The sequence below is a fragment of the Cyprinodon variegatus genome, unplaced genomic scaffold (assembly GCF_000732505.1).
Source record: "Cyprinodon variegatus isolate N-32 unplaced genomic scaffold, C_variegatus-1.0 Scaffold46, whole genome shotgun sequence".
NCBI classification, from domain to species: Eukaryota; Metazoa; Chordata; class Actinopteri; order Cyprinodontiformes; family Cyprinodontidae; genus Cyprinodon; species Cyprinodon variegatus.
In genome coordinates, this window is record NW_015150499.1 from 797,741 (window position 1) to 822,523 (window position 24,783).

A 24,783-nucleotide genomic window follows, 5' to 3' on the forward strand; every position below is an offset into this window, starting at 1 on the left:
TGTTCTTACCAATATTTTGGGCCAACCTTTATTGTCCTTTCCAATAATTCTATGTGAATAATATGTTTATAATTTACAATATAGTGTTGTAGAAGCAGTCACTTCTTTTCTCACAACTTGTATATTAAAGTTAATATTTTAAATGCTTAGTGTCAGTTCCTCCTATAGTTCCCGCGCCCATGTAAATACAATAAATCTATTTGCAGTCCCTTAAATATTTTATTTTGCTTGGTTTTACAATACAGAAAATATCAGCATATCAAATAAAAATAATAACAGTGGGTTTTACCTGTGTTTACCTCTGCACAATTCTATTGCTTCAAAAGAAAACACAGGATAAATACACCAACAACAGGCATATTTAGACTATATTTGTTTAAAAAGGCACGTATTTACCTTCCGTCTTAGTCACTGGTAAGTTCAAATGTAACCCTTTTCAAAGTGTTAAGTTGTCCCAATTTTACATTATTCCGAGCCACTGATGCATCAAACATCGATAAACAGCATATTGTGTGTGTAGTGCTTATAAAATTTGCATAAATGTAGCAAAAAATGCAGTTTTCTCTTGCTCGAAATGCGCCCTGATGCTCACGTCGAGCATAAAAAGAATAGGAGCATGCATGATGATCAGGACATATGATATCAAACCAATTCAACTTAAGACCAATAGTGTCCCTACCAAAGTTGAAATCTAACCTATGCCCTTGAGTCATTCATCAGCAGGGGTCCTTTCAGGATGCTATGTAAAGGATGGACAGATGAGGGATACAAAAAACATAACTTCTGTTTTATCAATATTCATATTTATTATTAGCTGCATACTACAAAGTGACCACATTTTTTAACAGATAAAGAGATCAATAAAATAATGAATGCACGAGCAATATGCTATGGAAAAAAAAACAAAAGTAATATTTCTGCAATCTTACAATCTTTTGAGTGAGAATATATCTTCTTTTAAATGACAGACAAAGATTCAGATTGTCAAAATTGTTTCAACATCATATAAACATTTCACTTAAGGAAATACTTAATGCAGTTTTGTGAGGAGGAAAATACTCATTAAAAATAATAAATCAATGAAAAGTACATCTTGGCCTATTATAGAAAAAGTAATTGCTCCTTAAACCATCCTTGGATGCCACATCTGTCATTAAGACTTTGTGATAATAACACTTTGGGGCAGAAATTTTGACTGACTTCTTTTTACTGCAGGATCTATTTTCAGCATCACTACCTCTGCTTCCTGACCGAAGTATCATTGAACTATGGCTAAATATAAGCAGTTCTTTCAGAGAATGTAAACTTGTTAGCACAGCTGTATACCAATATAAACCAGGAATAGTTCTAAAGATACGCAAGCAAACGCTGTTTGCTTCGGTGTTAGCGTCCATGACAGCATTATGCATTGCATGCCAGTCATCAGAACTAAACAGGTCCATGTACAAAGAGTGAACCTCTTACATCTTAAAACTCATTTATCAAAATCTGTCAAGACATTTTTGTCCACTTTAATATTTAAATTGACAGCTGATCATGTAGATTCTTGCCCACCTCGTAATCTCATCCACCCAAAAATACACAAAAAAGAACATTTTTATTTACCCACACTCCTCACAGAAACTTAAGGCTCTTTAAAATGTTTATAGTTTAAAACCCTACATAACTACACAACTGTTTTCTAGTCAGTTTGATTTGTTTGCTAAATGTAAAGATTATACTGTAGCATCTTTAACAGACACCATACAAATACCTCCGACTTTTGTCTGTCAAAATTATAAAATGCAGTGTCAGTGTGAAAAAATAAATAAAATGCAAATATTTGTAAGATTTCCACTCCAATCTAAAGAAAAAAACATATATAAACAATTTAATTGCTTTTCAGGAACAGATGCCTGAAAGTATATTCTCTGTGTTTTCCCATTAGATTTCTTCTTTGCTATTTGCTAACAGGCAAACACATGAACATCTGACTTTATGATCTCAAGGCAGAGCGAGCTTTGTCCAGGATTTCTTTCCTCATTTTTGGATAATCTGGATGAGCAGCAAGAACCTGCGGACAGAAATGCAGCTGCGTCAAAGCACAAAACCACATCCGAGACATCAAACTCTGCTCATTTATTTTCAGATCCCTCACCTTATGACATACATCTATGGCATCAACATGCCTCTTTGCTTTCAAGTAGTTAAAAGCAAGCTTGTATCCTAAATGAAAAGCAGACATTAGATGTTGGAAATGTGACTCTCTTTTGATCCTCTTATGACTAGAAGGGGACCCCTGATTTTGTTTGACATACCAATAGCAGGGTTTTTCTGATTTCCATATTTCCAAGCCATTTCGTAGTTGAGAGCTGCATCGCGGAATGCCTGGTCTTTTTCCATTATGTAGCCCTGATACTCATAAGCTTTGCAGCACGACTGGGAACAAGTACAGATGTAAAATCTTAGATCACAGCTGGTATAACACAAAAAAGATTTTCTCCCTAAGGGTTTTAAGAAGGATGTATAGATATCGTATTCAAAGTGTATCAACATGTTTAAGCCCACCTTGTTATGATTGAGGCATCGTTTTAGAAGGTCTCCAGCCATGTCGTACTTGCCCGAGTGGATGTAAATATCTGCCAAGAGAAGCCAGCTCTTCTCAAACTCATCAGCATCAGCAATGTTCCAGTTCATCTTGGCTATGCGTTTGAGCTGGTTTCTGGCTCGAGGAGTTTGTTTCAGCATCATGTATGCTGTTGCCATGGCCAACAAAGCTGGAACGTGGTCTTTCTGAATTCCACAAAAGAATATACGTAGGAGAGACGGGATGAATCCCACAAAACCACAATTCTACTTTATAAAGACCAACTATGAGAAAGTTCATAATCAGACACTGGAAATTTAAGCTTTTAAATAAAATGTCAATAATAAAAAGTAGAGGGCCTGAATACAATACTGTGCTCCTAGTGTGGGCATATTTACACAAGAAAGAATAATGTCGTGCACCATCTGGAGTCTACTTACCTCATTGTTTGCAATCTCTGTGAAAACATTGAGGGCTTTCTCTATGTTTGCCTTCTGTTTAGTAGACAGCAAGCAGTAGTTCTCCAGGATGCGGAGCTGTACATGTCCGCCTGGAGTCTGAGGCTTTATCTCCTTGAGAAGCTTCTCCGCTGTTCTCACAGCAAGCTGCTCAGACTCTTGCTTTTCTGTGGAGTTGCTAAGGAGACAAAGTGGAATCACGATAGCATTGAAATAATGCCTTTAAAGTTTAAAACCAGAGGCAAACCTTTGGTTACAAAGGCACTGTAAGGGTCCTAAAAAATCCTGGATCTTTTTATGATCTCATTATTTAGAAATAATTTCCTGTTTAAATGATAGACATGTACCAGTTGTGCTGCATAAGGTTTCTTGCTTTAAGTAAAATTATCCCAATAAGGAAATGGGAAGGGAAAAATTAGCCATGAAACTGCTCACTGAATACCAATTAATAAAGTATTCAAAAAGCCTTTATTCTATATAAAACTAACAGAGAAGCTAACAGAAGATGTGTTGAATTTAGGAGTGGACTTTACTGAGACATCTCAACATAAATACACTTTAAATTTAAACTATTTGATTGCAGCTATTTCAGGATATGTAGAGGTTTCTCTGTGCTGGAAGATAAATTTCCATCCGATGTCAAATCTTAACACACTCTAATGGGTATTGAGCCAAGACAGCACTGTATTTTGTTCCATCTTTCTTCCATTAAACTCGGACAAAATTGGGGGTAGTATGTTTAGTAGAGCGTCAGATAAAAAAGTAAACAATCTTTTTGATCAGGACCTGTTATTTGAACCCCATATCAGATAGGTTTCTAGAATATCCTTCTTTCATCTGCGGAATATTGCAAAAAAATTGAAATATTCTGTCCAGGGATGATGCTGAGAAACTAGTCCATGCATTTGTTACTTCAAGGCTGTACTAGTGTAATTCTTTACTATCAGGAAGTCAACAAACTGTAGTTAAAAGCCTTCAGCTGATCCAAAATGCTGCAGCATGAGTTCTGATGAAAATTAAAAGAGATCATATCTCTCCTATCCTGGCTTCTCTTCATTGGCTTCCTGTTAAATCCAGAATAGAATTTAAAATCTTCGTTCTCACATATAAATCCTTAAATGGCCAAGCTCCATCTTACATTAGAAATATGATTGTTCCTTTTGTTCCGAATAAAGCACTTTGCTCCTAATCTTCAGGTTTACTAGTGGTTCCTAGAATGTCTAAAAGTAGAATGGGAGGCAGATCTTCTAGTTATCAGGCTCCTCTCCTCTGGAACCAAATACCAGTTTTAGTCTGTGAGGCAGACACCCTGTCTACTTTTAAGGGTAGGCTTAAAATTTTCCTTTTTGATAAAGCTTATAGTTAGAGTGGCTCAGGTTATCCTGAGCTATCTCCATAGTTATGCTGCTATAGACTTAGACTGCTGGAGGACATAGAGACCCCTTTTTCATCATTCTGATCCATTCTATCTCTATTCTCCCACTCTGCAGAATTTCTTAGTTCAATCTCTAACAATATGCTCTCTCTGCTTTTTCTCATGGTAGCTTTACTGGTCTGCTCCTGTTTGGCTGTGGCACAATCCTGGAGAGAAGTATCAGCTATGATGCTGCATCAACACCTTTGTAGATGTTTGAGATTGGCCTAGTTTTCAGTGTAGTTCTCTTTCTCTGACTGTGACAAACTGGATGTGCCCTTTTTGTCCCCTGACGTGGGGTCTGGCTCGCAGCTTGTCTGCCTGGCTGTGTCTTTCCTGGATGGGGACGCATGTGGAGCTGGTTGACAAGTTCTTTTTGTATCTCTGCTTATTTCTGTATGTCTGCTTCTGTTTCCTTGAACCCCAGTCGGCCTCGGCAGATGGCCGCTCAAACCAAGCCTGGTTCTGCTGGAGGTTTCTTCCTGTTATAAAGGAGTTTTTCCTCTCCACTGTCACTACAAGCATGATTGGTGTGAGGGATTGCCTTCCAGTCAATTATTCGATGCAATCAACTGGTTTTCCTTAGATAAAAAAAAACTTTGAATCAATTTGGTTGAATTGTATCTGTAAAGTGCCTTGAGATGACATGTGTTTTCAATTAGTGCTACAGTACATAAATAAACTGAATTGAATCAAGCAAGTTCCCCTTAGAAAGATGAGAGGGCTGTGATTTTCATAAGAGGTAAACTTCAATTATGAGACAAAATCAGAAAAAAGTAGTAAGAAACTATATTTAATTTTTTGAAGCATTGATTTTCAAATTATGGTAGAAAATAAATATTCAATGACAAAATTTTAATAACAGGTCAAATCTTTCCTGTACGTCTTCACCAGATTTGCTCACACTGTAGCTGGTGTTACGGCCCAATGCTCCATGCAGTTCTCCTCTATAGTAATAATATTTTTGGGTTGTCTCTGTGCAATATGGACTTTTAACCTTTTAAATCTTTTATACAGATAACAAGTTCAAATGGTTACCATTAAAGTAAGCAACAGGTGGATGACAGAAGAGTTTCCTAAAGAAGAAGTTAGAGGTCTCAGAGGGTCAGACGTCCTGCTTCTTTGTGGGTGACTGAATACGTATTTTCCCCATTGGTTTACCAATAAATGATTTAAATTATTAATAATTTCCCTCATTTTATCTCTCATATTCAAAGTATAACTATGATGAAAATTACAAACCTCTCTCATCTTTCTAAGTAGGAGAACATGCACAATCAGTCACTGACTAAATATTGCTTTCCTCCACTTTATCTGCCCAGAGCTTTTTAAGCACGCATGTGGAAGACATGCTTGTGAAAATCTAGAGACGCAGCTTCTTTTAACAATGGCTTTTCCTCCTTTTTAGGGTGTATCAGAGTAAGCTGAGAGACTATTAAACACTGTGTTTTGGTCCATTTTAAGAAATTGCAATAAAACATTATGAAACTTGTGTTTATAACAAAAGAAAATGGGAAAAAGTTCAGGAGATCTTAAAAGTATTAACAGGGTATTGTAGAATTACCTCTACTAAATAAAAGTATAGCCCTTTAAAGTTATCAAGATCTAAATTAATCAAAAAAGAATGTTAAACTTCCCTAATTGTAACTGAATTTTTCCTCATAATATTGGCCATATTAAATTATAACATTTTAGGGGTTTGTTCAGCTTTGCACCTTGGGCAGTTTAAATTTAAAGTTTTAACCTTACTCTTGTTATACCACTTTTTGTCAGTCTGCTCAGATGGCTGACCAGAGAGGATGGGAACATTCTGTCCCTCGCTTCGTGCTTCATAACCCTTTTTTTTTTACTGAGCTTCTTTTGTGTGGGGGTGGCTACTTTTGGGCTTCAAAGCAGAAATCTGAGGCGGGACTATTGACTTTCTTTTTGGGATGGCTGTTTCTTCAGTGGCTGAGGCTACCTGCCTATTGTTGCTCATGGGTGGTGAATTTTGTGATGTCTAAATCGTTCTCCCCACTTTTTAACCCTACTCCTCAAGGTGAAAAATTCACACACCTACTCCAAACAGTCTCCTACAAATCCACACTCCCAAGCACTGCGACTCCATGTTCACACTGACATACAGTATGTTCAGTGTCTGCTTAAATATCTGTCGCTAAGGCTGCGGTGAAGATAATCTATACCGAATGCAGCTGAAAATTTTCCAGCCAATTTGTCAGTCATAAACACCATCTTTAAAAGTGGTAAGCTGCAAAATGCTATTACCAAATAAGCTGGCTATTTACAGAAAGCTTGATCCAGGTATAATTAAGGAGAGTTAAATATTAAGAAAAACTAAGTCTGCAATAGCACCTGAAATAACTGCAGTTTTGAGGGGATTGGAAAGCAAAGCCCACTGAAGAGTTTTGGTGAAATTCACAAAACCTAAACTATAGCTGGAACCAGTAATTATACCCCAAATGTGCCATTGGGCTAGACAGAAGACAGATAATTGATGGGAAATTTTAAAGATGAGCCAATGCGGATGAGCTGAAGCCCCTGTAGTCTGATTACCTTGTCTGATTACTTTGATACCATATTGCATTGATGCATAATTCAAGGAAGGAGCCTTACCAGGTATAATGTGTATATCCAGTAAGTGGCCAAATCTTTCACTAAGCTGATGATCTAACTTTTAAGTGTTCGTGTTGGATTCATCAACTGTAAGCTTCACTCATCAAAAATGATCAGAAGTCCTGAAATACATTTTCATTCCAGGCAGATAGCTGCATGTATGACCTCCTCCATGTGTGGAATCTTGCTTGTTTGTGGTTGACATGACTGAAAAAACTTGAATAACCAGCCAGATTTTTTACTGTCACTGACTGCATATAAGCTCTATTTTTCAGACTAGAATATTGGCTCAGAATTAATCTACCTAGACGGGTTTCTCTTCTAAATGAAGCCACTAGAGGAGCTACTACTACCTTCTACCTTATTAGTGCTTCTGGGTTCCTTTAGTATGTGTGCACCATCCACTCATACCCCTAGTCCGATGTGCAGGAAGGCCATTTGCACTGAGTTTGGTTCTGCAGAAGGTTTCTTCTTGTTAAGGTGAGTCTTCCTCCCTAGTGTTGCTATACGCATGCTCAGTATGAGGTACTGCTGCAAAGTCAATCACAATTCTAGCAACTGTCCCCTGTTACTGCATGCTCTTACAAAGGGAGCAAATTCAATGACTCAAGGCAAATCAGCTCGGTTTCCATAGACAGAAAACTTACTAACCAGTCTGTCTCTATACTTTGACTGAATTAACTGCAAAGCTCCTTGACATGTTTGTATAAATAAAGTGATTTAATTTCCATTTTTAGGCTGAATTACTATAATAAATAAAATATCTTTTAAATTGTAACCTCGTTTATTGAGATTAATCCCCATGCTCTTTAATACTCAGCTTATGTAGAACTCACCTGATTTCCCCATCTAAATTTTCAAATACTTCTCCTCCAATTGTCTCGTTGTCAGGGTTGAGCAAGATTTCAATCATGTTATACAAAGCATTCTGACCCCAGTCATTATCTTTCCGAGCCTTGTTGAAGTGTCTCAGAGCATCATTAGCTTCTCCAGTGTACCTGTGCAAAAGGTGTAGTTTAGACCCATGGTTTGGAAAAACAAGGTTGACTAAAATTGATTTAACTTACCAAAGATAAAGGCCCTTGCAGTAGTTGAAGCCTGGGTCTAATTTAACTCTGGAAGAATGTTTTTCAGCCTTCTCAAGGAAACTGGGGATTTTCTCCAACTTGCCGGCTCTCCTCAACAAGTTGATGAGATGTGATAGAGTTGGGTAGTTGTCTGGAGAAAACAGATTTGGTTTCAGATTTAAAAATGATAAGTTGCTATTTGTATTCACTGATGAAATGTAATTACCTGGTTTGTGTGTCAGAAGTTGGGTAAAATTACTAAGAGCCCAGTCATATTCCTGTTTTCTGAAATGAATGTCTGCCATCATCTAAGAAGAAACATGTAAGAGAAATTCTGCATTTGGTTTCAAAAATAAAATGTGACATCCGTGTTGTTAGTGGGACAGCACCAACCAAAGTAGCATCTTCATTAAAATTGTCATTCTTCAAAATCTCACTGCATTGCTCCTGGCATAAATCGAGCTCATCCAGTGTGAGGTACAACTGTGCCAGCGCCTGCATTACCTAAGAACAGGAAGCACATTCATCTGAACCGCTCACATGGCACAGGATATTGCATATAACGATGCTGAAAAGATATTTAACCTAAAGAAAAGCTTCAGCAAATTAAATTAGTAATAATTTTAGAAAGACTGGAAGGCTAAAAAACTAACTCTTGCTATGTACAGCTCACAGCGGCACTAAGTACACACAACGCTTTTGATTGAGCTGCACTGACCTTGCGATCGGTCTCACAATACACAAGAGCCTCTTTGTAGAATTTGACCGCTCTCTCATAGCCTCTCTGACTTGTATAGTGTTTGGCGATTTCAGCACAGATCTCTGCAGCAAGTTGCTTCTGCGCGGGGACGGCATCAGGCTGCTCCAACTGCACACGCTTCAGCACTTTGGCCTGAACATCTCGAGCCTGTGAAGAGCAGATTATTCAACATTATACAGTAAACATAAATAAAAGACACATAAATTAAGGCACTGTTTTGAGAAAATGTGTTAATAGCTGTTTTGAATCCAACTGAATCGCACCGATACAAATTCATTTAGAATGTGCTTGATTAAATATATAATTAAACCAAAGTCAGACCTGTTTTTCTCATTAAAATTCCTTGAGATGACATTTATGAAAACATATAAGAAAACCTCTATTAAATGTAATTAAAAACATAATTAAAAGAGGGTGCTGAGAAAGATTGAATGTCATCACTCACTTTCTGCAGCGACATTAAAGCTTCTTCATTTTTCTCTGCTTTAGTTTGGACCTTCGCTAGCAGCACTAGATAACGGCAGTTATCTAAGAGAGCAGAAAGCTCATTCGCTTGAGGGGAAAAAAGCAACACAACAAAACAAAAGTCAGAAACACAACATGACAATATGGAACTGAAGCAGTAATGTATGGGTTCTAGTGTAACACTAGTAAAAGGGTGAATTTTTGGAAACCTTCTTGTGGTCTGATGCATGAAGATTACTTGATAAATTGAGAATAGAAGAACCAGACTGTACACAATGGTTTGATGATGATGAATCAAACTTTTTTTTTAGGTGAAAAGCTTATAAGCCCATTGAGCAGCTTTATCGTTAGAGGAAGTTATAATCAGTTTAATCTCACCTCACAGTCAAACTTTGATTTTTAATGTCTAAACCCCTTTCCCAGCCAGTATCTTTGCATAATGTTTCAACATGTCTGTGTCGTGCCCTGAATATTGAGACAGTGGAAGTACCTGGCTCGTGAGCCAAAGCGTCATGCAATACTCTCTCACAGCGCTCATACTGCTTCATCTTCATCAGAAGCTCAGCCAAGTCATAGCGTAGGAAGTTCTGCTGCTCCGTCTTTAGAGCTGCCTCATAGTAACTAATTGCCTGCAATGGCCACAACAGCCATGCGTCATCAAACTGTTATCTGTGAGTAACACATGTGGGTATTAGATAAATAACCTACCTTGACGTAGTTATGAGTCTTGACCAGCGCTTTCCCAATTTTACTAGCCAATGCTCCATCTTTGGGGTTTTTCTTCAGAGCTTGCTCATAAACCTCAATGGCCTTCTCTGGCTAAACATAAACACATATGACTCTAAGTAGCGTTAAAGTTTATTGCTGCTTTCAGGTTTATATAAATATTAGAAATAGCTGGAAACAAGTTGTAAACATGTAATAGGCTGCTAAATGCTTTAATGTGCAATCTGTTAGGAAATTTGGATAAAATTAAAGTTATTAATGGTGGAAGGGCTGGAAAGATCCATCTAGGCCAAATTGTATCTTGTGTCACAACCAAGGCATGTGTCAACATAAAAAGGCCAAGGTTGTCACCCATACAGTCATGAGGGTAATACAGCATGTTCCCTGATTTGTCTAAAAACATCTTCTGAACCTTCTGCCACTTAGCTGCATGTTCACTGTGTGTTTTTCCACTCTCAGCAGCTAATAAATGTGATCATGGTTGCTTTCCTTTGTTGAGCAACCTGGATTTTACAGTGAAGACATTTTATTTTGTAACACAGGGATTTTTTTTTTTTTTTACATGGTTAGCAAGTTACATACCTAAATGATCCTATTTCTATCCACCAATGAAAGGGTTAGAAAGGGCTGAAGCTATTTTTGTGTCAAAGTAATGTACTGTAGCTCAACGGTAGGACTGCTAGAGTGGATTTTATATAGTTTTAACAAAATTTGTCAACAAATTTTATTACTTTCTAAGAAAATAAGAGTTTCTACGAAATATAAAATCCATTCATCTGAGCCACTGTTTATAGTTTTGTAAATGAATAACTAAATAAAAATGAAAGTTTTTTTTAACAGAAACTGATCAGATTGAGTACAACTAAATCCCCTTTCAGATTACATTTTTGTTACATTATCATCCGCTTTACGCCTTAGTGTCAACTCACCGATACACGGACACAAATTAATCATGTTGCTATTTCGTCACATTTCAAATCATTTTATTCTTAATTAAAGAAATGAAAAACTGTCATACAGGTTCTAAATATATGGTACTCAAATAACTGGCTACTGCAGCCGCACAGATAGTGAAATTGCAATATCTATAAATTTACAGCATACTGTGCCCCTCGTGTTGTGAAATATAAAAAGGAAAAAGTAATCTGTAATTTTCATTAGATAAAAAAACTCAAATAAGTAATTATATCAAAATGAAGCAAGTATTTTACCTCCTGGATGTACATGTAAGCATCACCAAGTAAGAGATATGTGTGAGGACTAGGAAGCTTCTCCACCATTTCTCTGTAGGAAATAACATCAGATGATGTTTGTGTTATTTAAACAGCTTTCTGAATAATACGAGTTACTCATACATCAGTAAGTCCAAGCTATTTAAAAAAAAAAAACACTTTATCTTCTACATCAATGGCTCACACCTTAATAATTGATCTTCAGCTTTTAAACAGAGGCTAAAATATATAAACTGCAGGAACTGTTTGGGTTTTTTGTTAGATTTTACTTTTCACTCTGCCTTTAAGATAATTAGATATTATCCAAGATTTCAGACAGATTTTTTTTTTTTTTTTTTTTTACATTTTTGAAATCAAAATATTAGTCTCACCTGTAGCAGCTGGCATACAGTCTTTTATCCCTTCTGTGTTTCAGATATATATCAGCCATTTTCTCTTTGGCTGAGACATAATAGGGCTGCTCAGGTGTAATGTTTCTTAGGATACTCAGTGCCAGCTCAGTGTCACCACGTAGCAGGGCCAGGTCCGCATTAGCAATAGTAACACGCAGCTCCTCAGGAGTTCCAGAAAACTCATTGATGGCATCCTGCATCACTTTTGTTGCTTCGTGCTGTAATATGAAACGTAATATGAAATGAAATATGTTCATCCTCTAATAACGCTTTCCATAAAGGCCAGAAATAATGAGAATGTATTTATTCATTTAAGGATCCCCATCTCTATAGAGACCACTCTTCCTGGGGTCCATTTTCAACAAAAATCAACCCAATCAGTACATACAACAAACCCACAGAATCTCACAAAATCCAAATAAAATTGTGTCAGGTACATAACAACTCTCTCTCACCTGTTCCCCATTAAGCCACAGGGCCTCAGCTAGCTCCAAGAAGAGAGACACGCAGTCAGCAGAGCTAAGCTCGGCCTTCTTGTGCTTAGACTTGGACGAAGATCCAGCTCTACGGACACCTGGGAGACTCATGGCCATCTGCAATGTCTGAATAGCCTCTCCAAGCTCACCTGCCTTCTTCTTAGCCTGAGCTTTGATAAGGTGATATAAAGGGTGTTCTCGAATCTAGAATGCACAACAAATCACAAACCCCTTAGATAAACACTATCTGAACCAATAAGGCAATATGACCCTCTTTTGGCATTATACAACTTGATTTAAAGAAAGTCGTTTTTCTGTGTTTTACCTCAAAATTATGGCTGAGGCAGTTTTCAAGAGACTGGTTACAAAGCATCATGTTACCCTGCAGGAGATGGATCTGGGCCAGTAGCAGGTGAGCATCTGCATGAGAAGGGCATTGCTCCAGGCAGTGGTTTAGGCTGCTCTGAGCAGCTTCTATATCGCCTGAAGAAATACAGAAACAATGCAATTCAAAACACTAAGCACAAAAATATATCAATAATTAACATACAAGTACATTTATATGAATTTCAAACTAACATACAAATATTATATATAGTTATATACAGTTATTCACTACAAAAATAAAACTCAGATTATATAAAAATATATATTCAATAAATACAGAAGGACATATTTGAAGATTTTCTTTGTCAATTTGACTGTTATATAAATAATTTGAAGATTTTTCTAAGGAAGCTGCTTGTTCATTTCAGCACTATATCCTAGCATAATGTTGGATGGTGGAGTTGAAAGAAATAAACAAAAAAACACAAAACACAGCTTTGATATAGAACCCTTCTGCATTTTTTGCAAAAAAACCTAAACAAAAACACAAGGGGTGTTAAAAATCATACCACCACTGCCAAGAATCTTCGATGTGAAGTAAGGAATACATGGCCTCAAACCAATGGATTTATGGCAAATTATAAATGGGCAGTAAGTGTAAAGTTAAACTACATTTAACCATTCACACACTGATGGTGGTAGGCTACATAGTAGCCACAGCTGCATTGGGATAGACTGACAGAGGCAAAGCTGCCATAGAGTTGGCGCCACCGAAAGCACTTTAGCCAACCTGCCCAGAAATTATACCCTTTGCTCTTCTCCCTGTACACCAACAGCTGCATCTGTAGGAGATTGACCACTTGGTGATCTGGTGCAGCCAGAACAACTGGAGCTTAACTCTTGGAAAACACAGCCCATCCCTCGCCTATCATCCTCTGCGAGTCTCCAGTCACCACCATGGACTTCTTCCAGTTGAAGGCTGCAGTATGTCATTCATTCTGCAAAGAGGATGACTAGCTGTAACCTCCCTTCTTTTCAGGAACTGTACACCTCTAAGACTTGGAGGTGGGCAGCAGAGATTACAGCAGACCATTTCCATCCTGGACACAAACTGTTTCAGACTTGCCCTTCTAGAAGGAAGCTGTGGTCCATCAGGAGGAAATCCTCCAGCCACAAAAGAAGTTTCTTCCTGTCTGCCGTTACCCTCATTAACAAGGCTTGGGTTTCCTAATGATCCTTTTCCCTTGTAAATAATACAAAAATCTCAGCTCCTGCATATTCATTATTTAATTGCATAGTGTTGTTGTATTTTTAAGATCTGTCGTGGCGTTCTTCCTCCGCAAAATGGGACACTGCTTTTCTCTATTAATATTCCTATGCAACCTGCTTTTTTTCACATTCAATTATTTCTATACTTAAGTCACCTGTATGGCTTTACATGTGCAGTACTACTTGGCAATAAAGCTTCTCTGATACTGATAAAGACAAGCAGCGTCCTGTAATCGGCCACCCACTTACTTGACCTGCGTACTTGATGAATCACTACAAAGTGATATCCAGGAAAAAGACAAGAGTAGAGAGACGCAGAATCTATGCTGCTTGAAGAGTAATATGTTGACTGTGAAGACTAAAGTTTCCTTAATTATTTAGTAACAGATGTCATCTGCTGGTGTTCGTCCATTGTGTTTTATTTAGTGCAAAACAAGCACAGCTGTCTAAACGAAACGATTAGTCGCTGCTTCCCTCGGGTGTTAAGTTTGTACTTAATATACTGACAACAGAATCCCTGTGCTTTGTAGACCCACAGATTGATCAGCTCTAAAATGTTTTTAATAATCTATGGAGAATTGTCAAGATGAGAGAGCACAGCCAACATAAAGAATAGTTTAGATTATTAAATAAGGCTGAGCTTTCTTAACACCTCAGTATTGCCACAGGTTGACCATATCCATGCCATGCTGTACTAATGCAATAGTTAATGTAAAAGGTTCCCCTTACCCAATATTGACTGCATATAATATACAATACATGTCTAGAGAAGAAAGAGAAATAGATGAGGCTGAAATAAATGCAACTCAGGTACAGCAGTCTAACAGCAGCAGAGTAGAAACTGTAGAAACTAGGAAATGATTTGATTTATGTAGGACATTCTGTTTTTTTCCCCCCAGGAATGTCCTCTTAGGGGACATGTGCCTTAAACAGCAACATGCTCATAAAGGACACTGAAATACTTCTACAGTTGGATAGGGCACAGAGTAAAAGAAATATGTCGCTAAGTTACTTTAGGTTGTTTTGTGTGGGGTTTAAACCACTTTTCCATCATGGTCTGTTTCTACTGGCATGATGGTGTTTTCACCTGGGCCTATATGCACCTGCATATTTGCACACCACAGTGGAACTCTAGGGTGAGTACTGGGGGATCTTTTAAAGATTGGGGCGCCCCTCCAATCTAAGGTTGGAAAAATGCTGATATTAAAAATCAACATACGTTTTTCATGATTAGTGGTGATGAAAGAGTAAAACGGCAACAGAGGGTAAACAAAAGATCAGACAAACGAAAGATCAGAAAACCTTTCCTTCAACAAAACAGGGATGAACAGAAATAAGAGCGATTAATAGAAATGCTAACAGGTGCAGCTCATGACAGCCTGTTACGGCCCCTGGCCTTTTAAGACTGTGCAGGCTTTTTCTTATGCAGGTTCAGCTCTGACAGAACTCCCTTGGTGGCTGCCTGAGTGACATGATTGGACCAGCAGAAGAGTGTCAAGCCAATCAGGGTGCTGATGAGGCCCACCTGCACCTTATAAAAGGCTCCTGAAAAGCTTTCAGTTTGGGGACAGCTATTAGGAAGGTTTTGTTAAGCTGTTCCCCCATCTTGTTTTGCATCTGTTTTTGGGAAGAAAGAGCTCTTTGCCCTGGCTTTGTATGTACTTTTCTTAGTCTGCTTTAGGTGGACTTGTTCAAGCTAGTAGCTTGTGTTTGGGAGGTTTGGTGCTCCCTTTGTCTTTTCATTTGGTTTGTTTTTGTGTTAAAACTTAGTCTGACTGGTTTTTGGCAGTTTGTAATTTTATTTGCTCTTAGCCAATCTTGAATCTGTTTGCCCTTACCTTTTTTGTTTTGTTTTAACTGAGTTAAGCTATATTGTGTTTTGGGGCTGTTTAACCATCTTTTTTTGTAATAAATAATTTTTTACTTCCCCCGAACTACTCCAGACATTATTTATGTTGCTTTCCCAAAACCCCTAGACCTTGGGGTCGTAACACAACCCAATATAATTAGGTAAAAAAAAAAAACAACAAAAAATAATAAACAATAAAGAGGAAAAGAACAAATAAAAGAAATACCATAACTATCAGATCTAACTCTGTCTCATATTCTGCTTCAGTAAACCACCTACAAGAAAATATGGGTTTTTAGTACAGTTTTAAAATAGACATTCTGTTGTTTCTCACTCAGCTGAGACTTTAATAAAAATTTTTCCTATTCATTTACTACAACTTTCAAAATCAATCTAAACAGATATTTCCGAAACACTAATTAATCTAAGATTAACTTTTTGATTTTCAGTATTAAAACAAATGAACAATGAAAAGCTCTTCGGATTTACTGACATGTACAATTTATTTCAATTACTCACCAGACTGGTATCTGACTTTGGCGAGCAGAAAGACAGCATTAAGGAGACCTGGCACAATTTTGACCACAGTATCCAACAACGAGGCACAGTGCTGTAGCTGAGGAGCAGGAGGCTGGCCAGCAGCAGGAGGCTAAAAAAACACATTTAACCTATTAGTCTACTAGCTACACAGTTTCTAAGAAAGTTTTTAGAATGTCAGGAGAATATCGTTGAGCTAAAGAGATTTGTTTATTCAAAAAGCACAAAAAATGGATTTTGTACATAATCTAAGGTCAACAAAAACCATATACATGTTGTACCTTTGAAGGACAAAGAGCGAGATACTCTTTGACAATCTCCAACAGGAAGTCCGGGTTCATTTTCTCTAGATATTCAACTCCCAGAGGCAGACCCTGCAGTGAGGAGAAGTGTGTGTCTACTGCGTCGTTCAGAAGGTTGGTCACCTCCGCTGGGGGCTGGTGCTTTCTTCCTGCCAGCACAGCCTGTAGGTACAAAAGCTCCTGACATAATATGAGAAAAAAATTCAGTGAAAGTGACCAAAAGTGACAAAAAAGTAACAGCATAAGATGTTTATCTAGTTTAATAACTCATAGCTGCTTTACAAATATGGATATCTAAAAAAAAAAGAAAATATTACCCCTGATTTTCCAATGGACTGTTGAGTCACTGTGAGAAATTCCAACTGCTGCTCCGCTTCGTCTAATTGTCCTTTAATTAACTTGCAGCGAGCTATGCCTGGATAAACAAAAATAACAATCAAGAAAAGAAAAATTATCTCAGAACACATGGCAAAGATTTTTTTTTTAAATTACATTAAGGATAAAAAATGTCATGGCATATTCCAGAAAAAAAACCCTTTAGTCCACAGTACCAGTCAGAGCTGAAATACTATTTTTTTCCTCGTTACTGATGGCGATATTGTACCACTTCATGGCCTCTTTAATTCTGGCTTGAAGCACCATCTGGTAGCCTAACTCTGCGGCTAAATCTGGGTCCCCTGATGCCATAGAATGAGCTCTCTCCACCATTCGGAATGTCTGCTCTAACACTTTCTCATTGCGTCCACACTGTAAGACAGAAAGGTCACAGTAAAATTCATAAATATTATATTGGATATATTATAAACACATGTTGTAAGGCACGAAATAGCAACAACAATAGTAGGACAGTCCCATTCAACATTAAAAACACCTTCTGATTCTAAGACAGAAAATGTTTATAATCATTGCAAATCCAAAAACTCTATTTTAAATTCATAGTTTTCTGTGATAAACATAAGAGAATTAAAATTTTAAGTGACAGTGGTAAGTCATTAATCTGCTAGAAAGGGTTACTTTATGTGACGGACACAAAAAAAGATTTTTCATAAACATAAGTTGCTTCTCCTTTTTTTTAACCATTGTATTAGTCTAGCTCTATTCAAAATTAAAGTTATTTTGGTCGTACTTTTAAAATATCTGCAACGGAGCTTGCAGAATTTTGATTTTAGGGTAATATTTTCACTTTACACCTGAAGATATGTTAAAAAATATACTTTATTTATTTCCTTAAAGGGGTCATAGATGATTCTGTGGTAAAAAATATGTCCAACGGCTGTGTGTTTTATTTATTCTCGCTGCCTCTACAACTTATGTTGGGATCTAAAGAGTGAACCAATAGCTAAAAAAAAAAAAAAGCTACAGCAGCAAACAAGCATAGGAGTTTTTCTTCGTGTTTTGGCGTTATGGCGGACCACTAGCCAAACAGCGTATGAGTTACACTTGGAGCCTACGTAAATAACGTACTGGGGGCATGTGTGCAAATGTTTGATTGACAAACAAGTAGCCAATCTACATTCGACAACAGGCAAAGTATATTGCCTAGTAGGTCTCTTTCATACCTTTACGGTAACTTTGAAAAGAGGTGCTTTTTTTGATTGCATTAAAGTAAAAAATATTTAATTGTTAAAAAGGTGCCCTGCATGAGACTGGCAACCTGTCCAGGGTGCACCCCGCCTCTCGCCATAGAATGCTCATAGATGGATAGATGTTATAAAAAAATCATAAAAAAATGTTTTAAGCAATTTATTATGAAATATTTCCGTTACCAGCACACACCATCTAAAAAAAAAAAAAAAAAAAAGCATTGGACTGGATTGGAGAGTAAATGTTACTTCTATATCAATCTTCATTATTACTTTTCTTATGTTCTCTCCTTTTTGGGGTCTGAGTTTTTAGTTTTCAGTTATTAGTTATTATGTTTTGTTGATCTTTGGTTTATTTTCCATTATATTCAAGCAGTCTTGAGTTACTCTCTGTTGCCCCCTTGTGCTCGTTTCCTTTCCCCTTAGCTTCCTTCTAGTTAGTTCCACACACATCTGCTCCTTATTCAGCTCATTAGCCCATCTTTGTTCTGCTCCCCTTATTGGTTCCTTGTTGTTTAGTTGCTGTTAGTTGCTTCCTCGTCCCCGGCCTCCTAAGTGGCTATTCCCTGATCCTTTCAGATTTTTTTGTTTCCTAGTATTTTGTATTTTTGGATGTCTGCCTCAGTTATTCATTAAACCAACAAGAACTCCTCTCTGCTTCACTGGTCTCTACATTTGGGTCCTCAAACAACCCCCAACTAAAACTGTGACAACTTTGCTGATGATCACAGAGATTATAAAAATTCTTTTGAATTAAGATAAACTTGATTCTGATTCTGATCTTATTCTTTACAATATTTGAATTGTTAGGACCTAACTAAAATCACACAAAATTGTTTTAAACCCATATGGATTCAATACCATGTATAAGTATCAAATAAGCAGTAATAAAGTGAGGTATTTAAAGAAAAATCACACTATAGATGTAAGTATTATAAAGGATATTAAAAATAGGTCTTACAACACGGGTGAAGGCGAGAGACGTTCTGTAGTAAAGCTCGGGGTTGTTTGGTTCCAGTAGATCTAAACTGCTAATGAGGTTTAAAAGATGCTTTACTGCCTGTCAGGGGGTGAAAGGAATAAAACAGAATATTATATAAAATAATACATATGTTCTATTATATATCATTGAATCTTGTTAATTTCAAACATTTATTGTGGTAAAGATAAACTGTGTTCAATTTACCTCTGTGATATCCCCATCTCTGCATAAAGAGTGCAGAGCCAGCATCCTTAGTGCCTCCAAGTTATTTTTATCTTTCTGTAAAAGCCTGAAACATGATACAGGGGGTGTTAATAAAAGTCAATCTTTAACACTCATAAGGTAGGATTTCTTTCATTGACAGTAATAGAATATTTGATACTCCTACTCTACTAAGTAAAGCTGTCAGACAAACAGTTTTAAAACTAAAAGGAAGTGAGAAGGCAGCCAAAGGATGAGAGGACCACAGTTAGCTACTGCAATTCTTAAGATCAGGGGAAGGGAATCTAATCTGGCTTAGCTATGATCCAAATATCTGTAATATTATTATTCTAATTCTTTAAAACTAATCAAAAAGGCTTATTTGAGTTTTACAAAAGGCAATTTGGTATTTTATTTTGGAAATACCAGAAAAAAACATGTAATTAATTACCTGTGGGCAGCATCGATTGTTTGATCCCAATCTTGAAGGTTAAGCAGCAGCTTCATTTTTTTTATTAGAGCTGGTACAAACCCAGAAAAACTCACTATAACTTGGTTAACCATCTCTAACGCACCAGAGTAGTTCTGACGACATTCATAGTACTGTGCCTATTTGATAAAAGAGAAATATGTTAAAAATTAACATAACATGCAAATATATGTAAAACGGCATTGTTTGAAAGTGTTTCAGTATCCTCTCAAACAAATTTTTTTTTAAACAATATGTTATAATAATAAGTTAAATGTTTGATAGTGTGAAAAGATACAAAATCTACATGCATTTTTTTACTGCATATAAATATGGTCAAAAAATAAAAATGATAATAAGAACAAGTGGAATTATTTTCACCCTCAGAACTAATACACAGTTCACCTGCTCAGGGCTGTTGTAAAAAATTCAAACATCCAAGACTTATTCAAAAATGGGGAAACAAAATGCATTATAGCATCATAACATTTTCAGTGTAATATAATCAAAACAATATAAGTACTTTTCCCATCAAGCCAAAAACATCAGCTTTCTCTTTCAGGCCCTCGTCAAAGTACTTCCCAGCCTTCCTGATGTAGGCATCTTTCCCTGACGTTACATCTATCCAGGCTTTCAGGATTATGCCCTAAAAAACAAAGAAGGGGGGCAGTCACAAAAAAATGATTAAGTATGTTTATTGATCTATCCTAACATAGAATAATAAAGTCTTACCTCTCTGGAGCCATTGGACAGTTTGATCATTCTCTCCGTATACTCTCTTGCTTTATCATTGCGGCCTAAAAGCCAGAGAAAGGTTCCAGCATGGTACAAACTTTTAGGGGGAGCACTTTTACGATCCTCTTTGACCTTGGCATCAAGTTCCTGGATAATGTCTCTGTCTGAGAATTCAGAGAAACATCTAGCTTGGTCAACATACAGAACACAATTATTCATAGTTTCTTAGCCTTTTCAAATTTTGTGATGTTATAGACTGAACTTCCAATATATTTTATTCTGATGCAGTGCCATGTAACAGCACAAAGCAACACATACTGTAATGGCTAATTAGAGGGAAAAAGTATAATATTCAATGTTCTTAACAAATAAAAATCTAAAAGATGTGGCATTCAAACGTATTAGCCTCCCTTTTAGACCCATGAACAAAACCCAGTGCAACTAATTACCATATGAAGTCTGCCAATATGGAAAGTGCAGAGTGCAGCTTTGTATAACTTAATCTCAGTATAAACACAACCGTTTTGCAAAGGGCTTGAGGGTTTCTTTGACTAGAATTTTAAATGTTGTTTAATTGTTTTAATAATCGCTTTCCATCTGTAAAGACTGTGCCAAAAAAAAAAATATATTGGAATTTATACTGCTGCACAGTGCTAAAGTTTGTAGCACTGTTGCCTTGCAGTAACAGGGTTCTGGGTTCGATTCCTGCCCCAGGGTCTCTTTGCATGGAGTTTGCATTTTCACAGTGCAAAAACATGACTGTTAGGTCAATTGGGTGTGAGTGTGTGTGGTTGTATGTTCTTGTGTGTTTATGTGTTGCCCTGCAACAGACTGGTGACCTGTTCAGGGTGTACCTCGCCTCTCACAAATACACTACCAGAGATAGGCACTGGCCCCAACATGGATGGATTGATTGAACTCAATCTGGAAAAACCTATATTTTATAGATGTGAAGAGCCGGTAAACACATAAGAAGTGTTTCTTAACAGAACCGAACCAGGAAGGCTTAACATATATGGACTACACACCTTTTAGAGATTTATTTCTAAAGGAGTCTGAAAATCATTACACTTTACAATTATTTTTGCGGTATTTTTCATCAAATATAAAAAAAAAAAAGAAAAAAATGACAAACGATATCACAAATACACAGTGTAAAAAACAAAAAAACATTGACCAACCATACTGGATTACCTGGGTTTGTTTTTTTCTTCTCAGCATAGACAAGAGCCATCAGCGTGCAGAGAGACAGATCTCGATCATCTCTTATTGTGTCCAGTTCTGCTGTGGCTTCCTGGATTTCACCTGAAGGCACAACCCACATTTTAACAAAACGTAACAAATCATATTTAATCAATATGAACCTAAAAAACCATACCTTGCATTAGAGTTGCGTAGGCGTGGAAGAAAATGTAGATGGGGTCATTTCTGTATTTCCTTTGAGCAGCTGCCGTAGAAGTGACTGCATGATTAAAGTACTTTTCATAACAGAAGTACTTGATCAAAGCCTGGAGCAAAACGTTTCAGGTATAAAGGAGGGGAAGGGGGGTGGTTATTAAAATAGCTTGTTAACGCAAAGTGTAAAAACTAGTAGTGTGCATAGATTATTATTATTTTTTTTTAAATCTAGATTAATCTCATTGTAATCTTGGAATTAATCTATTTTAAAATAGCTCATTTGAATTTTGTCAAAGGGCATCATTAATCAGAATCAGAATTACGTAAATAATACCTTGCGGGAAATTAGTTTTTCTTGCAGTGCAATGATTTACAGAAGAGAGAAAAATAAGATTGTAAGTACAAATAAGATATAAGAATAAAACAAGATAAGGAAAAAATAAAAAAAGATAAGGATGATTGGTGTGTTCTACCTAAATGATAAGTAAAAGTAAGTCTTTGAACAGGTTTCTCCGGCCTGTGGCGGATTAGGCAAGGGACTCATCTCCTGTTTCCAAACTGCTTGACAAAGCTTTGATAACTGGTGATGAAATTAAATAGTACATAATACTCAATAAGGTATATTTGTGTTTATTCAGATAAACCTCAGTTCTGAACTGTAGGCCTATATGATAGGTCATGTTAACAGTTTACAGTCAATAGCTCTGTGTCAGTCAGTTCAAATTATCTCTCCTTTTACCACCAGTCACTCAGAAAGTGATTGTAATGTCATGTGAGGCTGGAGAAGCCGCAAAGGATGCTGGGTAATGTCAAAATGGGGAAAACGTCAACATTTTATCCTAGCGTTGTGTTAAAGAGTGTTGTTTATGTTGGTAGTCTGTTCAAGCTAAGCTAACATTATGTTTCACTAGTTGAATATAATAACAAAGTAACAAAGTATAACAAGTATTCTATGGATTTTATGTTACCAAAATAAACAGCAGCGACTAACTTGCTGGCAAATACGCTATAATTTTAAGGAGCAATTCAACACTAGTATAGACCCAACTCCAAGCCTGATATTGACTATACATAAACAGTGATAATATGTTAATTAGTCTGGCGTTAATGCAGCACCCACGACTAGTAAAAACACACACTAAATATGTGAGGAAACGAGCAATACAAGAATATTGCTGCTAAAGATACATTCGCCATCATGCTCTAAGAAGCATTTGTGTAACCTATTTTTGTTGGAGGGGAGGTTAACTTGCCTCTTCATCTCATTTACTGCTAAATATATTCCTAGTTTTTGTTTTTCTTCGCTTTTTCTATCGACCAGCCTCTATCTATCTATAATTATTAGCCAGTTAGCTTACCAGTGTTGTGTCTTCTTCCTCCATCTTGGCTTCAACGCCTAAAGTGGAGATACTGACGGGGAACAAATAAGCCCTTGCAATGTTTAAAGTTAGTAAAAACAAAGGCAATTAAGTAGATATTATGGTTATCTAGTTTTCTCTATCTTGTGCGGATACTTCGGCGTCGCTTGGTAACTAGGAAACGGTGTAGAAAACGGAATGTTTAATATACCCTCAAGTTTGACTGCTAGGCTTTAATTTCTTATAGGACGCCGTGGGAAGTCTTTTCATTTAGCATATCTGACAGATTATAAAATGCCAACAGGATTTTCAAAGATAAAAGTTTACATTAAATGGTTTTCAGAATTTCTTTTTCAATGCGTGGAGCGTAACGAAAGCTCAACACCACCATTTAAACCCTGACAGACAACACTCGGGAACAAAATTACAATTAATTACAACTCGGTTGCGTCTATTTAACTAAAGGGGGCGCAATAATCCTATGTTTGAATTTCCATTCTGAAACACTAATATATAATTTGAGTGAATTTAGGAAATGTGTTAGTGGTCACCTTAATTTTATAGGGAATGTGGGTTTTAACTTAAGAAAAAATATATATGTCACATAACTAGAGTAAATGTAGGTTAGCAACTGTATCAGTGTCATATGGAGACAAAGTATTATTGGCTTTTTCATTTAGAGTAAAGATACTAAAGAAACTGTAAGTAAGCATTTTGTGGAGGGATTCTGTAGTTGAATTTCTATTTTTAAAGCACTTCTTATAAAAAGAATGCATGCCAAAGGTCAGAGTATGTATAAGTTACTTTGAATACATGGAAATCATGCAAACAGGCTCCCTGGTTAAATTCCTCCTATTGTCTTGTCATTTGTTTTTCCCTTAATAAAGAAGATTTCCGTTTTTTACAGTAGTCTTGAAGGTTTCTTAGATGTTAATATATAATAACTGGAAGTCTTCACTTTTTATTCCCAAATGATTAGGCCTAATCAATAATTAACTTTGCTATACACAGTGTAAACAAATGTCTGATAACTAGAGGACCAAGCTTATGTAATACCATGAAGTATCTTCAGTCTGATGTCCATTGTGTTGAGTTCATTGTGCAACTGTTCCAACAGAGGATTTTCCATGCTCTGTCAGGTACTATTTATCACTGAGTCTGGCACATAATCAATATTCTCAGAAGATCAATGTGAGGGTAAATCAGGTTGATATTGAGCTTTGTGCGCAACAATGGCTAATTACTGTACCACATAAGTTTAGTCAGTGTTTAAATCGGTGATGGAGCTTGTTGGGATCCAAACTGAAGCTGAACTGGACAGAGAAACTCCATTATAAGTACACCTTTTACATAACAATTTGTTTATTAATACTTTTCATTATTTTAAACAAACCAAAATGATATATTTTTTTAAATCATACACACAGAGAATAGAGTTTAAAAATTGCAGACAACTAAGGTGTTGTACTTCGGTAATAGCAATACATATTACATGAGTTGTTGCACTTTTAAAGAAAGCATGTTAAAAACCTATTAGATGAGGACAATGTAGCCATATCCTCTGGGGTATGCAATTGCATTCTAATGGCTATATCCATTGTGGT

The 24,783-nt window shown here is 36.6% G+C and overlaps 1 protein-coding gene across 1 annotated transcript; it reads right to left on the reverse strand.

Annotated features, from left to right (window-relative positions):
- Positions 1–820: 820 nt before the first annotated feature.
- ttc21b (tetratricopeptide repeat domain 21B) lies at positions 821–23,372 on the reverse strand. Its single transcript, XM_015370508.1, has 29 exons — positions 23,180–23,372; positions 21,802–21,931; positions 21,618–21,728; positions 20,421–20,587; positions 20,212–20,334; positions 19,671–19,828; positions 19,223–19,307; positions 18,998–19,096; positions 17,005–17,200; positions 16,771–16,868; positions 16,433–16,633; positions 16,134–16,263; positions 12,495–12,652; positions 12,149–12,373; positions 11,673–11,911; positions 11,281–11,353; positions 10,052–10,162; positions 9,834–9,972; positions 9,324–9,430; positions 8,837–9,025; positions 8,512–8,622; positions 8,345–8,426; positions 8,119–8,269; positions 7,888–8,049; positions 3,007–3,202; positions 2,548–2,772; positions 2,298–2,418; positions 2,138–2,205; positions 821–2,053 (listed from the first exon to the last, which is right to left on the reverse strand). The coding sequence occupies exons 1-29, from the start codon at positions 23,201–23,203 to the stop codon at positions 1,976–1,978; spliced, it is 3,957 nt and encodes a 1,318-aa protein (XP_015225994.1). The 5' UTR covers positions 23,204–23,372; the 3' UTR covers positions 821–1,975.
- Positions 23,373–24,783: the final 1,411 nt, after the last annotated feature.